At 17.7% G+C, this 15,925-nt stretch overlaps 3 protein-coding genes across 3 annotated transcripts in view; 1 reads left to right on the top strand and 2 right to left on the bottom strand.

Moving 5' to 3' along the window:
- PGSY75_0519700 (hypothetical protein) overlaps positions 1-1,260 on the bottom strand; it is a gene marked incomplete at both ends in the record, with an annotated part of 2,435 nt that extends 1,175 nt beyond the window's left edge. Inside the window, one exon of the mRNA XM_018784478.1 lies at positions 1,155-1,260. Within this exon, the coding sequence (XP_018643133.1) occupies positions 1,155-1,260 (106 nt within the window). The remainder of the gene's footprint in view (positions 1-1,154) is intronic.
- Positions 1,261-3,192: 1,932 nt separating this feature from the next.
- PGSY75_0519600 (putative zinc finger protein) lies at positions 3,193-5,253 on the bottom strand (the record flags this gene model as incomplete). Its single annotated transcript, XM_018784477.1, has 1 exon — positions 3,193-5,253. One exon carries the CDS (start codon positions 5,251-5,253, stop codon positions 3,193-3,195), a length of 2,061 nt encoding a protein of 686 aa, XP_018643132.1.
- Positions 5,254-8,717: 3,464 nt separating this feature from the next.
- On the top strand, positions 8,718-15,419 carry PGSY75_0519500 (putative carbon catabolite repressor protein 4; the record flags this gene model as incomplete). The annotated part of the gene is made up of 2 exons (XM_018784476.1): positions 8,718-14,315; positions 14,457-15,419. 2 exons carry the CDS (start codon positions 8,718-8,720, stop codon positions 15,417-15,419), a joined length of 6,561 nt encoding a protein of 2,186 aa, XP_018643131.1.
- Between the last annotated feature and the right edge of the window lie 506 nt (positions 15,420-15,925).

The raw sequence follows: 15,925 nt of genomic DNA, 5'->3' as shown, positions 1-15,925 counted from the left end.
TATATATCCTATTTTGATAACATGTTGCAATATATTTTAAAATGCTTTGGAATATTTTGTATTTTTTTTTTTTTTTTTTTTTTTTTTTTTTTTTTTTTTTTTTTTTTTTTTTTTTTTTTTTTTTTTTTTTTTTTTTTTTTTTTTTTTTAAATTTTTTTTAATTTTTTTTTTTTTTTTTTTTTTTTTTTTTTTTTTTTTTTTTTTTGCTATGATATTATTTTGTCCCTTCCTGTTTATTCTGTTTTTATCTTTTATATGGTTGGTAAGGAATATTCAAAAAAAAAAAAAAAAAGAAAAATCTTTTACAAAATATATACATTTCATATTGCTATGCTCTATTGAAACTTGTATACTATTATTCTTTTTAATAAATATATTTCCATATATTTTTATCTTCACATTTATATGATGCAATAACTTTTGGGGGTTCACATATACTTTATGACATATATTATTTTGAAAAAAATATAACAATATTTTTAAAATATATCATCATTAATCTAATATATATGTAAATATCATATTAAATAAAAGTATATATTCCTCTTTGATAAAACTCGATAAGAGGCCTATTTTCTTTTACATTCTTTTTTTTTATTTTTGGCTTGTATGCTTTATATAAATTATACGAATTATAAAAAACACATTCGGCTACATATCTTTTCCAAAATATTATTATGCACATATATATAATAATATATGTTTTATTAATATATATATAATAAACAAAAATCAATTTGTATTTATCATATTTTCTATAATATTACATTATATATATATATGACACAACAAAATAAGCGGATAAACTAGAAATAATATGTATTTGTTCTGTTTTTATTAATACTTAATTTTAATTAATATAAATATATATAAACATATATATGCTAAAGTATTTTATCACAAGAGAGATACATAAAAACATACATATTATATATATATATATATATATATATATATATTATACCATAATAATGTTATCTATGCATATAACTTCTCATCAGATATAATTTTATATAAAATATATATTTATATGTTGGTTAACTTTTTTATTTTTTTTAAAATCGGCTTTTTTTTTTTTTTTATTTTTTCATATAATCATTTATAAATGTATCATTTTATATATTTATTTATTTTATTTTTTTTTTTTCACACACCTCTATTATTTGCTTGATAAGAAAATTTTGAAAATCCTGCTTTACGTGTTCTTAATTTTCCATCTTTTTTCCTTGCTTCAAATTTTTTTCTTTCTAACTTTGCCATGATTAATAAAAAAATATATATTTTAATTTTTGTTTGCTTGTTTTGAAATAATTACAATTATAGGTACAAAAAAAATATTTTTTTTTGTATTTGTATACTTTTTAAAAATATTTTAATATCTAAAAATAAACTGTGGTAATATAAATATATATATAAAAATTTTTTCTGTACTTTTTATTTGTATTTACTTCAAATATATATTTTTATTTGATCTTGTTTTTTTGTTTTTGGTACTCTTGATTATTATTATATTTTTTTGTATAATTTTAATTACAAATATTAATATATATGTTTTTTTAATTCATATATTTATAGTATAAAATTATATATATATATATATAATGTTATTACTATATTCTTATTTTTCTTCTATTTTTGGTTTTTTTTCTTTTGTTATGTTAAAAAAACAACGGCTCATATATATAATAATATTTTGAAATATTTATATCTAACAAAATTGTTAAATAATAAATATATTTATTTAATTTCGAATATAGGAAATAAATAAATAATATATTATATATATATATATATAAATATATATTTTTTTATTTATATATCATAGTTATTTTATATATATATGTATATAATTTTTTCTTTTCTTTTTTTACATTTAAATAAAGGCTTATTTTTTAAAAAATAAATGAAAAAATAAAATATTAAAATAAAATTATAAAAGAAATTTGAAAGAAAAATAATAAAAATAAATTTTATTAAAAAAAAAAATATATATATATATTAATATATATATTTTTTCTTTTTGTATTTATAAAATTTTTATAAATATTAGAATATATAATTATTTTAATATATTTACAAACATATATAATAAATGTATATATAAAATTTTCTTATATTTTTTTTTTTAATAATTTTATTTAATAAAAAAAAAAAAAAAAAAAAAAAGTAATAAATATATAATAAGATTATTATATAAATATTATAAAATTTTATTAATTTTATATAATTTTTATAAGCAATGCATATATAATAAAATAATCATATGAAAAAAAGATACATGCGCATGTATACCTTTTAAAAGAATATATATATTATATAAATATATATATTATACAAATATAATATATACATATATATATAATATATTTATATATATATTATATGTACATATATATAATATTATTTATATATTATGCAATAATATGAATACATATAAAAAAATATATATTATATTATATATATATATATATAATATATTATATATATATAGTAATATTTATATTTTTTTTCTTCCTTTCATTTTTATATCTGAAAAAAATCGAAACTTTTTTTCCCCTTTTTTTTTTTTTTTTCTTTTATATACATTTCAAAAATATTTTTTTCAAAAAAAAATATGAATATTTTATTATTCATTTTTATGCAAAGAAAATTATATATTTTATAATTTTTAAGAAAAATTAAACATATATATATATATATATATATTTACAAAATTTTGATAATAAAATTATTTAATTATATTAAAAATTGTGTAGTTTCCTTTTTTCATTATTTATTTATTGCTTAACCATTTTGTTATAAAAAATGGAAAATGCCACTTGTAAATATAAATGACTAAGAAATATTTAACAAAATTTGCTACATATTTTCTTAATACTAAAAATAAATAAATATATACATTTTGATTATATACCACTAATATTGCTTTTCTCAAATAAAATAATACCTTTATTAATTCTTACATTTTTATTAAAATAATTATAACAAAAAAAAAATTATTATATTTAATAATATATATATGTATATATTTTTATAAGTTTTAATTTTAATAAGATTCATCTGTATGATAATATATGAAACATATAAAAACACGTTAACAAATATATAACTACTTAAAAATATATATATATATATATATAATAATAATATAAAGATTTTTATTATGATGCCTTTTCTTTTTTTTTTTTTTTTTTATTTGAATACATATTTTCTTTCAAATTCTAATATCAACAATTCAAAAATAAGTTTGGTTATTTTTGAAAATAAATATAAGTCTTCCGTTATATATGGACAATATATTCTATGATTTTCAACAACATTAAATGGTCTAATGATAAAAGCATTTTTTATATCAGTTTCATTTTTGTCAGTGCTAGATATTTCTGATGTTAACAAAAAATAATAATCATATAAAGATTTAATAAAGTAGTTCGGGTTTTCTATATAAGGACCTATATTTAAACACATTTCTCCTATGCACTCTTTCAAGTGATTCTCCACATTATTATCATCATCATTAATACTATTATTATTATTATTATCATCATCATTACTATTATTATTATTATTATTATTATTATTATTATTATTATTATTATTATTATTATTATTATTATCTTTAGTATCGTCTTTATTATTTTCCATTGCATTTGAAAATATTATCTCCTTCATTCCTTCCAATATATGTTCTCTATCCTCTTCACAGGATAATTTATCACTATATTTATCCTTTACATCCTGTTGAACTATCTGTGATGAAAACAAATTCTTCAATTTCCATTTAAAAGAAAATCCCTCTTGTTCTTTTTGAGAATTTTCAACATTAGACTCAGTGTTTGTTATTCCATCACTTGGTGAATATTCGACATTCTCTTGACATGAATCAGACTGACTAGTTTCATCACTTGGGTTACATTTTTCATTTTTATTATTTTCTTCATTATTATTATTTTTGTCCATATTTTCTTCTCTATTTAAGTCATTATTTTCCTTTTCTTGTTTTTGCTCATGTGCCTTCTTTTTATTATCCCTTGCTAATTGAATACACTTATGATATGTCTCCCTCAAATCATCGCACATTTTACTAAGTATGATATGCTCTGGAGTATATTCTAAAGTGTCCTTTTCATTTTTTTTTTTCCTCTGTTCTAATAAAATGTTTTTTCTTTTCAAAATATGTTGTAATACATCCTTTTGTTGAGAAGCAAATAAGTCTTTGTGTAAAGAAAGTTTATTTTCCTTTAAAGAGAAATAGGAATATTGAAGAATATCAATCTCTCTAAAACAATATTTACATTGAAGTATTTGTGAATGTTCTTCATCATGTGATTTATATGACCATCCAAATAATGCCATCAATTTAAAAATATTGATATTTTCATATTGATAGTTTTTCAATTTTTGAATAATTTTAAAATACATATTTATATCATCTTGTTCATCACAAAAAGAATCATCTAAACATATATCAGATAAAATATTTATAAAAGAGGTAACGTTGTTAATATTAAAATTTAAATTATTTAGATAATTTATGTCCACTATATATTTTTCATATAAAGGATATTTATTTTTAATTATCTCAATTCCTTTATCTATAATATTCTTATTATTTAAAAAAATTTCCATATATTGTTCTTTGAAAATTTTAACATAATGATCAAAAATACTAAACCTTTTTTTATTCATATTATTTTCTAAATATTTTTTTAAAATAAATATTAAATCATTCAAAGTCTTTTTTATATTAATAAAAGGAACATATAATAAATTATTTTTTAATGATACTATATTATCTTCATATTCTCTAAGTAATTCTTCTTTTTTTAATGATTTATAATCTAAATCAAAAATACTTAAATCCATAAGAATATTTTTCCATGGACAATTATCTAAATGTAATAAGCATAAATCATTTATGCGTGTATACATTGAATATGTATCCTTTTCATAAATATATTTACAATTACATATTTCACATCTTATTACAAATTCATCTTGACATACATATCCATTTCTAGCTAATATCAAAGAAGATAAATGTGCTGGTTTTCTAACCCATGCTTTAAATGTTTGTATTCTTTTCATAAAGGATGTTTTATCGTTCATATAGTTTTTTATATCTTTTGTGTTTTCATCTTCTATATTTATAAAACTCTTATTGATATCAATTAGTTCTTCTTTATCATAATTTGAAGAATCACATTTGTTTGTGTCCTTCACACTAGTACTCAACGCGCTTGATTCGCTCATCCTTCATTTGAATATTAAAAAAAAAGGAAAAATATCAAAAATTAAACATATAACAATATGTATATATATATATATATATATATAATTATATCTTTAATATTATTTATTATATATATATATTTTTTTTCTTCTATAATTTATTCATGACACACCATGTCATATAACGTAAATATTATATATATATATATTATATATTTATAGAGAAAAATAAATAACAAAAAAAAGGATTAACATACAAAGATCCATTTCGAAATGATTTATTAAATTATTTACTTCATTATGATAATCATTTTTAATAAATATAACATATAATAGAAAATATATATTGATATGTAAAAATATATATATTTATGAATATATATATATTAGATATACCAAATTAAAAATTCATATTTTCTTTTTTTTTTTTAAAGAGAACAATATATAATCAAATAATAATTTTTACATTTTTCCCCTTTAATTTTATTATTTTCCCTATTATAAAATTATTATATTATATATATATATATACATAGAAATCTTAATAAATGTTTTTATATATATATTATTTTTAATTATTAAAAATACTTATTTTAGGAAAAGGCAAGAAATATATATTAATACATATATATATACATATATATATATTTATTTATTTATTTATTTAAAATTATTGTATTCTTTTAATAAAATATTTCAAATAATATGTTCATTAAAAATTATTATATATATTTCCCCTTGAAATTATAATAAATATAAAAAATATAAATATTTAAATATTTTTATTCATTAACAGAACAAATATTCAAAAGGTATATCCAAGAAAAAATATAATATATACGACGAATATATTATATATATAGATACAATATATATATATATAATAATAATACAAATTTAGCAAATATATTATTAAGTTTTTTAAATAATAATGTACGTATGAGTATATTTTATATATTAAAGAGAAAAATATATATATATATATATTATAATAACCTTTTCTAAAAAAAAAAAAAAAATATGAACAAGAATATTGATGTCAATCTTTACACTTGACACAAATTATAATAATAACCTTTTAAAAAATATCTTCTTCTTTTTATAATATTACAAAATATTTTATTAAACATAATTATACATTGTCTAATATGTGGGAATTATTATACATATAAATATATATATATATATATATATATATATATATATATATATATATATGAAATTATTTATTTATATATTTTCAAATATTATCTCTTGTTTGTTCTTTAAAAAAGACTTCCCGAAATATTTTTTATTTTCAAATATATATAAAATATATATATTACTTATGATGACAAAAAAATCTTATTTTTTTTTTTTTTTCACATTTTTCCTTGTGTACAACTTAATATTCAATGAAATTTTTTTTTTTTTTTTCTAAATAACGACATTGAACAAATAAAGAATGCTCACGTTTATGATAAGAAAGGAATTATATTACAATATTTTTTTTTAAAATAAAAACATTATATCTATAAAGAAATATATGGAAATTATATGATTAATTTAATTATAAAAATGTTACACGTATGATTTTGCATTATGCATACATTTATACATATATTATACAACATTATAAAAAATATATATATAATTTATTTTCCTCTCTTAATGTAGAAAAACTTAAATATATGTATGTTTATATTTGTTTATGATTTCATATTATATATAGATAAATTTAAATTTATAAACAAATATCATTTTTATAAAATATTATATTGTGTTCATATTTTAATACGTGTGTACTTATATATATATATATATATATATATATATATACATGTATATATTTATATATCATATTTTATATATTCCATTTTTCTGTAAAAAGTTGTGTTTCTTTTTTTTTTTTTTTTTTTTTTTTTTTCCCATAATCCATATAATAATTGTATACATATATAAACTTAAGCTGAATTAAAAAAAAAATAATAAAATAAAATAAAATAAAATAAAATAAAATAAAATAAAATAAAATAAACATATTATTTACAATATATGTGTCATCATAAATATAATCATACACAAATATATATACTTTTAAGATATTAACATACACAAAAAGGATATGTCCACATATATATATATATATATATATATATATATATATATATATTTATATATATATATATATATTATATATATTATATATATAAATATAATCATACACAAATATATATATATATATATATATATATATATATATATATATTTATATATATTACATTTATAATAAATATTTACTTATAAAAAGTATAAGCAAAACTTAATATGGTAAATTTATATAATTTCTTACTATATATATATATATATATATAATATGTATGTATTATATTATATATTTGCGTATGAGTTTATATATTGTATATAAAAAAAAACAAGGTGAAAATAAATGAAATTAAAATATTATACATATATTATGATAATATATATTATTGAAACTTTTTTATTATATATATATATATATAATTATGATAATATCTAAAACTCTTAGAGATATTATTATATTTTTAAAGTGAAATTATTTTGTTTTTATAATAAATAGAATGTATGTAATATTATACCTGAACATATAACAATATATTATTAACATATTATTATATATATATAATATTATATATGTGTTTATTAATCTTTTACTATTAAATATATATATATATTATAATTTTTAATTATATAAGGAGATTTTATATATAAACAATGTATACATATTGTAAATATTTAATATTATAACATCCTAAACCTTTCTCGTTGAATATTATATAAAATAAAATCTTATACACCTACATATTTTTTTATTTATAAAAACACATTTGTATGTATACACAAAAATTTTGCAATTATTTCAAATATTGGAAAAAAAAAAAATAAAAATAAGAAAATATATACATATATAATATATTTAGAAAAATGTAAATCCCATATATATTTCAATAATATATATATATATATTAATTTTTTTTTTTTTTTTTTTTTTTATTTATTTATCAATGAAATTAATAACATTCAGGGAATAATATATGAAAGAGAAAATTACTATTTAATTTTATGAAATAATAAAAATATGTTATAAATATAATAATGTAGTTTTTTTTATTTTCCTCTGAAATGTAACTTGAGAAAAAATGTAACTTATATAAGAAAATATAAATATGAAAAATATAAAACATATAAGGTAATATATAATATATACTTATATTTATATATACATATATAATATCACATAATATCATACCATTCCTCATGAATCGTATTCAAAATAATTTAACTTTGTGGTGAAAACAAAAATTAGCAACCCCCTAGCTACACACACACATATAAATATATATATATATATATATATATATGTGTGTATATATTTATACGTATATATATCCAAGTATTGTCAACCTCAAGTATTCACAAAATAAAAATATAAAAAAAGAAATTCACCTTTCTTCTCATATAATATGGAGAATCAAACGGGTAAATCTAACTTCACGTTTTATAAAAAAAATAAAAGTAATGATAGTGAAACTACATATAAATGTGAAGAAAAAAAAAATAAAAAAAATGTAGAGAAAAATAATAAAGTGGTAGAAACATATAAAAATTCTTTTAATTTTAAGGAAGAAAATGTAAATATAAATGTAAACAATAATTATATTCTTAATTCTATAAATAATGTAGAAAATAATTTCAATATAATGAATAAAAAATGTTCTAATTCAATTGGGGGAGCTACTGTTCTCACAAATTCCTCGGAATTACATGCAAATGATCAGGCAGATGATATAGGAACAGAATCTAAAATAATGGGACATAAAAAAAAGAAAGTTAATCAAATGGTTAAGGTGAAGATGAAGCAAGAACATAAGGAGGGACAAGACAACATCACTGATAAAAATAAGAAAAAAAATAATACGAACGAAATGGAAAACACTGATTATAATAATAATAATAATATTAGTAATAATAATACTAATAATATTCATATTAGTAATAATAATGATTATCCTTCATATTATTATAATAGTGATGTCGATGTAGAATCTATAATATATACACAAGAAAACAACAAAACCAAGAATATGAAAAATAAAAAAAACTCAACAGAAAATAACAACAACAATGTTATGTCAAAAGATATTAAAATAAGAAAAAGCAATATTATAGAATTGAATAAATTATTAAAAGAAAATCTAAGGATAGAACAGAATTTAGAAACACAAGAAAAATATAAAATAGACCAAGGTGATGAATATGATGAGGAGGAAGAAAATAATTATGAAGAAAAAAAAGATGATCAAAAAACAGTAAAAGAAATATCAAATAGCCAAAATATGGGAAAAGAGGAAGAAAATTCAAAAAAAAAAAAAAACAAACAAAAAGAAAAATATAACGAATACAAAGATGTTAATGATAAGGAACTAAGTATGGAACAAAAATATAATCAAAATGATATTAACGAACAGTATGAGGAATTAGCAAAGGATACCAAGAAAGAAAAAGGAAAAAAAAAAAATAAAGATAACACAGATAATAAAAATATAAAAGATAATAAAAATATAAAAGATAATAAAAATATAAAAGATAATAAAAATAACAATGATAATAAAGACAACAAAGACAACAACGAAAAAGATAAAAATAATATTACTACAATAGAAAAAAATGCATCGAAAGGAAAAAAAACAAAAAATAAAAAAACTAACCAAAATAAAAAAAATGACATATGTGACAATAAAGAAATTAAAAATATAAATTATATATCGGAACAAAATATAAATGAAAATCATCTTTCATTAAAGGAAAAAAATGTGCAAAATAAAAAAGGTGAATATAATAATAATACCATAGAGGCAGACAATAATAATAATAATAATAATATTAATTATTATAATAAAAATAATACAAAGAATATTATAAATAATGATATGAAACATTTTATCAATAAAAATTATATGGAACATAATTATGTTCATAATAATGCATATATATATAATAATAATAATAATAATATTAATTATTATAATAATAATGTTCCTTATAATTATAATAATAGCATCTTTACATGTGATATGCATGATGATCAAAAGAATTATAAAGACGAATTGAAAAATGAAATATTGAAAACAAATAACAAATTTGTTGTAAATAATATTAATTTTAATAAAAATATAAATAACCTAAAACTTTTGAAAGATTATAATTTTTATGACATAGTTAATAATTTCGAACAATATAAAAGTATGAATAAACACGTAACAAATGATAATAATAATAATAATATGTCTACAACAAGAGAGCATAATATAAATAACAATAATAATAATATTAATAGTATACATAATCCTTATTTTAATTATACCGATGATAATAAAAATATAAATGATAATATAGAAAATAATCAAGAAAACAATAGTGTTAATAATAATCTTTTTAATTATAACAATCATATGTATAAAAAATTTGTGTGCAATCAATATGTCGAAAATGTTTCTAATGTATCTGTAACAAATGATCAAAAGAATGATTTCTATAATCCTTATGGAAATATCTGTTCTTATAATTATAATGTAAATAAAAATATATTGAATAATAATAAAGTAACTAATAATAATAGTCTTAATTCTAATAATGTTAATATTACGAATAGTATAAATACCATGGGTGCTAACGATGAAAATTATATATTGAATAGAAATTATAATAATATATTGAAAAACAATAATATGAATGTTAATAATATACCTAGTGAAAATAATAATATAGGACAAAGTAATAAAACCAATAATAATATGAATATTCAGAATAGAATATCAAAAGAAAATTTACATAATATTATGGATAATACTTCTCATACGCATTCTAATTCCTTATGTAATTCTCATTATATGAATAATACTTTAATATATGATACAAACAATATTATGCTTAATGATAAAATATCTAATATGAATAAGGATATGATTAATGAGAATGTAGATGTATATTCATATGGATATATGGATAACAATATACCTGTTAATGTTGTATATAATAATTTTAACGACACCAATACATATTTCACAAATAATAATAATAATAATGATAATAATAATGAATGTAATATTAATATACAAAAGGGTGACACCAAAATTGATAAAGATCAAAAGGGGGGTAATACTACTACGAATAATAATAATAATAATAATAATAATAATAATAATAATAATAATAATAATAATAATAATAATAATAATAATAGTAATAATAATAATAATAGTGATGATAAACAAACTAATGTTACACATAAAAATGTTTTAAATAACATTGATTTAAATAAGAATGATAAAAATTTATTAATACTCGAAAAAAATAAAAAAAAAACCTCAAATAATAAAAAAATGATAAGCGAAAAAGACTCCCAAAATAATAATTCTCACAGCACAATAAAAAATACACAGCATATAGAAGATGGTGATAATAAATTAAAAAGTGAAGGGTTAGAAAACAAACAAGAAGAAAGCAACAAAGAAGATACTACTAAAAAGAAAATTATTAAGGACAATTCAGATAATAATAATAATAATAATGAAAATGATAATAGTAATGTTGATAAAACATTAAATGAGAAAAACCATTCAATAACATCCACTGGAGTAATAGAAAAAATACAATTAAATAAAAATTCTTTATACACATCCACAAACAAATGTGAGAATAAAGATGAGATTAAAAGTATAAAACTAAATAACAGTTGTAACAATAAAATGAATGAATTATTAGAAAAGAGAAGAAATAAAAATAAATATTTAGCCGAAATTATAAGATGTGAACTTATATGGGGACCAACAAAAAATAAAGAACCAATAACACCAGTAGAAAGTTGTGAATTACATCCAGTTGTTATTATAAAAGATCAATATGGACATTTATATGATGATGATGAAGATAATGAAAATAATCCTATAGGTAAAACAGTAAATATTTTCTATAGATGGAGTAGAGGACCTCCTAGAACAGTATGTTTTTTTCATCCACAAAAAATTGCATGTTTACAATGTACTGTAACATTTAGATGTTTTTGTTCCTATGAATGTTTTATGAAAGGATTTGATCATCTACATAAATATTATAAAAGTAATGGATCTATTAATATTCCATCACATCCTAATTTGCATACATATGGTGTACCTTGTTCACCTTTTGATTGGGATAATTACGAAAAAAATATCGAATTTGATGAAAAACATTATAATTCTTTGATACAATCAGGATTATTAAATGAGCCAAATAAAGAAAAATGGGAAATTATAAATAATGAAAGAAATTATATTCCTTGTCAAAAAGATATTGGACATCAAATTATGTTAGAAACTATGATACTTGATAAAAATAGTGTCTCATCTGGAAATATAAGTGATTCAAATATAACTCCCTTTGATCAACAACAAAATGAATTAAATGATACTAGTGAATATGAAACTTCATCTGAAGAAGATGATGCTTCACAAATTAATCAAAATAAAATGTCATATGTCAAATATTCAGATGTTCAACAAAATGAAATTAACCTAATGAACAATCAAATTCTTTTAAGTAGTTATAATGAATCTGTAGATTTTATTAATTATAAAAATATCTATCTATTCAAAAATAATAACAACAATAATAATAATATTGGAACTCATAATGTAAATAATATGAACATGACCCATATGAGCAATTCAACAACAAATTTTTATAACTTGTATGATATGGACAATAATAATAATAATTATAATAATAATTATAATAATAATAATAATAATGTTGCATGTCTTCAGGTTCCAAATGGCGAAACGGATTATATGGCCATAAATAATACATATAATGCTGTAACTGTCGGTATGAATAATAAAGCAAACAATTTGAATAATATAAATAGTGTTAATAATATGAACAGTTCTAATAATAATAACCTGAATAGTCATTCCCAATCAGTGGATATGAAAAACTGTGAAGGAGGATCCATATATTTTCATGAAAATAACCTTGATTATTCTCATAACAGTTACAAATACAGTACGAATAATATTACCAAGATTGTTGATAAAAGGATGAACAATTTTGAAATGACATATATGAACACAACACATGCAAAAATAGATAATACCAACAACAACAACAATAATAATAATAATAATAATAATAATATTAATAATACAAATGGATGTATTATGAATAATAATCATTCAGCCTCCTTGGGAACATCAAATAATGTAGGAAACACAAATGATAAATATATAAATAATTTTAGTTATCCAATAGATAATAATCATATATATGTAAATAATGAAATGAATTATATCAACAATATGAATGTTCCATCATGTCAACAAAAAATATATAATGATATAAGTATAGAATCGAATAAAGATTTAAATACTAATTCGAACAATATGCTTACTCCATATACAAACAATATGTTGGATGGAATAAATATTCAAAGTACTACTAATGACACAAGAGCAATGAATACAAAAATGATATTAACGAATCCCTTAATAAATGTAGATAATAACAAAATTGGTTATAAAAATATGTTAAATAATAAATACCGTAATATATCATCAATAAGTATTAATCAAAATAATTATATGAATGAAACTCATATGAATGATAATAAGACAAATAATATTTTACCCGTACAAGAAAATAATTTTTTAGTTAAACCAAAGAAAAAAAAAAAAAAAAAAGACGACAAAACGAATAATAAAAAAAAGAAAAAGAAAATATATGTTTTAGATGATAAAGTATGGAATAGTATAAAAGATCCAAATATATATCATAAAATAATAACAGGTTGTTGTATACCTAATATAACAGTTTTTCCGAATTATAATATAACATCTTTTAAAAATTATAATCATACTAATCCACAAAATCAATTTACTATTATGACATGGAATGTGTTAGCAGAAATATATGGAACCATAGAGGCGTTTCCTCATTGTGATCCTTATATGTTAGCATGGTCCTATAGAAAAACAAAAATAATTCAGGAGATATTAAATAATAGTCCGGATATAGTATGTTTGCAGGTAAAAAATATTATAAGAGAAAATATTGTATCTTCTGGATGTATAATATGTCTATATATATATGTATATATGTATGTATTTATTTATATTTATGCTTCATTTTTATAACTATCAATTTATTACTATATTTTTTCATTGCAGGAAATTCAAAATGAACACTTTTTGGACTTCTTCAAGCCGTCCCTTGGACAATTCGGATATGAAGGTGTTTACAAACAAAAAACGAAAGAAATCTTTACCTCGCCTTCAGGTAAAAGAAGAGGAGGAAAATATACTATAGATGGATGTGCAATATTTTATAATAAGAAGAAATTAAAATTTGTTGAAACATATGCATTAGAATTTAGTAAATTAATAAAAGAAGCTTCTGTTTTAACGCTACCAAAAGAAATTCAAAAAAATCCTTCGTTAGTTAAGAGATTATTAAAAGATAATGTAGCATTAGTTATACTATTAGAATGTACCCAAGAATATTCAAAAATATATGATAAATCAGAAGATAAAAAAAATAAGAAATTACTTATAGTTGCTAATACACATATTGTTGCAAATCCTGAAGCTAATTATGTAAAAATATGGCAAACTCAAATATTAGTTAAAGTAATAGAATATTTGAAAATAAATTTTATTAAGAAATATGAAACAATACCTAGTTTAATAATATGTGGAGATTTTAATAGTACTCCTTCAAGTGCTGTCTATCAATTAATTTATAAAAAAACATGTAGTAGAACACATGAAGATTTTAATTCAGATAAATATAATTTATTAACAGATTTAAAATTAGGTCATAATTTAAATCTAAAATCAGCATATGCTATATCCAAATTATTATCACAAAAATTAAATCCTGAAGAATATAATAATTTAGAGCTATATGAACCTTTATTTACTAATTATACAAGTAATTTTATTGGATGTTTAGATTATATATTTTATAATGATGAAAATCTTAATATTATATCAACTGTAAATGTAGCAGATGAAAATCAATTAATACAAGAAGCACAAATGTATCAACTATCCAATTGTGCTTTACCAAGTCCTATAAGACCATCTGACCATTTACCATTAATAGCAAAATTTGAGTTCAAAATATTTTGAAGGATTTTTTTTTTTTTTTTTTTATTTAAAATATATTATTTATTTTTAAAGTAATTGAATAAAGAAAAATATTATATATAATATATATATAATAAATATATATTATATATATATTACTTCCAGAGAAGGTTCCAATAGGAAGTTAGATATAAAATTAAATAACTACATTGTGCCAAATATAATTATATATATATATATATATATATATATTTTACCATTAAAAGTAACGTGAAATATATAATACAACACAGTGATTCGTGTTAAATATAGAGAAAAAGCAAAATTTTTACCTTTTTAATATATCCTGATATGCACATATATATATAGATATGTATTTATGTATGTATGTGTGTGTATGTGTGTTTTTTTTTTTTTTTTTTTTTATATATTCATATATATTAATTCATTATTTTGATAATATTATAAATTTTAATGATCATTTTTTTATTCATTTTGTAGCATTTTTTTTTTTTTATTTTTCATTATTTCTATTTATTTTTTTTTTT

The sequence above is a fragment of the Plasmodium gaboni genome, chromosome 5, assembly GCF_001602025.1.
Source record: "Plasmodium gaboni strain SY75 chromosome 5, whole genome shotgun sequence".
NCBI classification, from domain to species: Eukaryota; Apicomplexa; class Aconoidasida; order Haemosporida; family Plasmodiidae; genus Plasmodium; species Plasmodium gaboni.
Note: the sequence above shows the minus strand (reverse complement) of the source record. Positions and strands in the feature narration are given on the sequence as shown.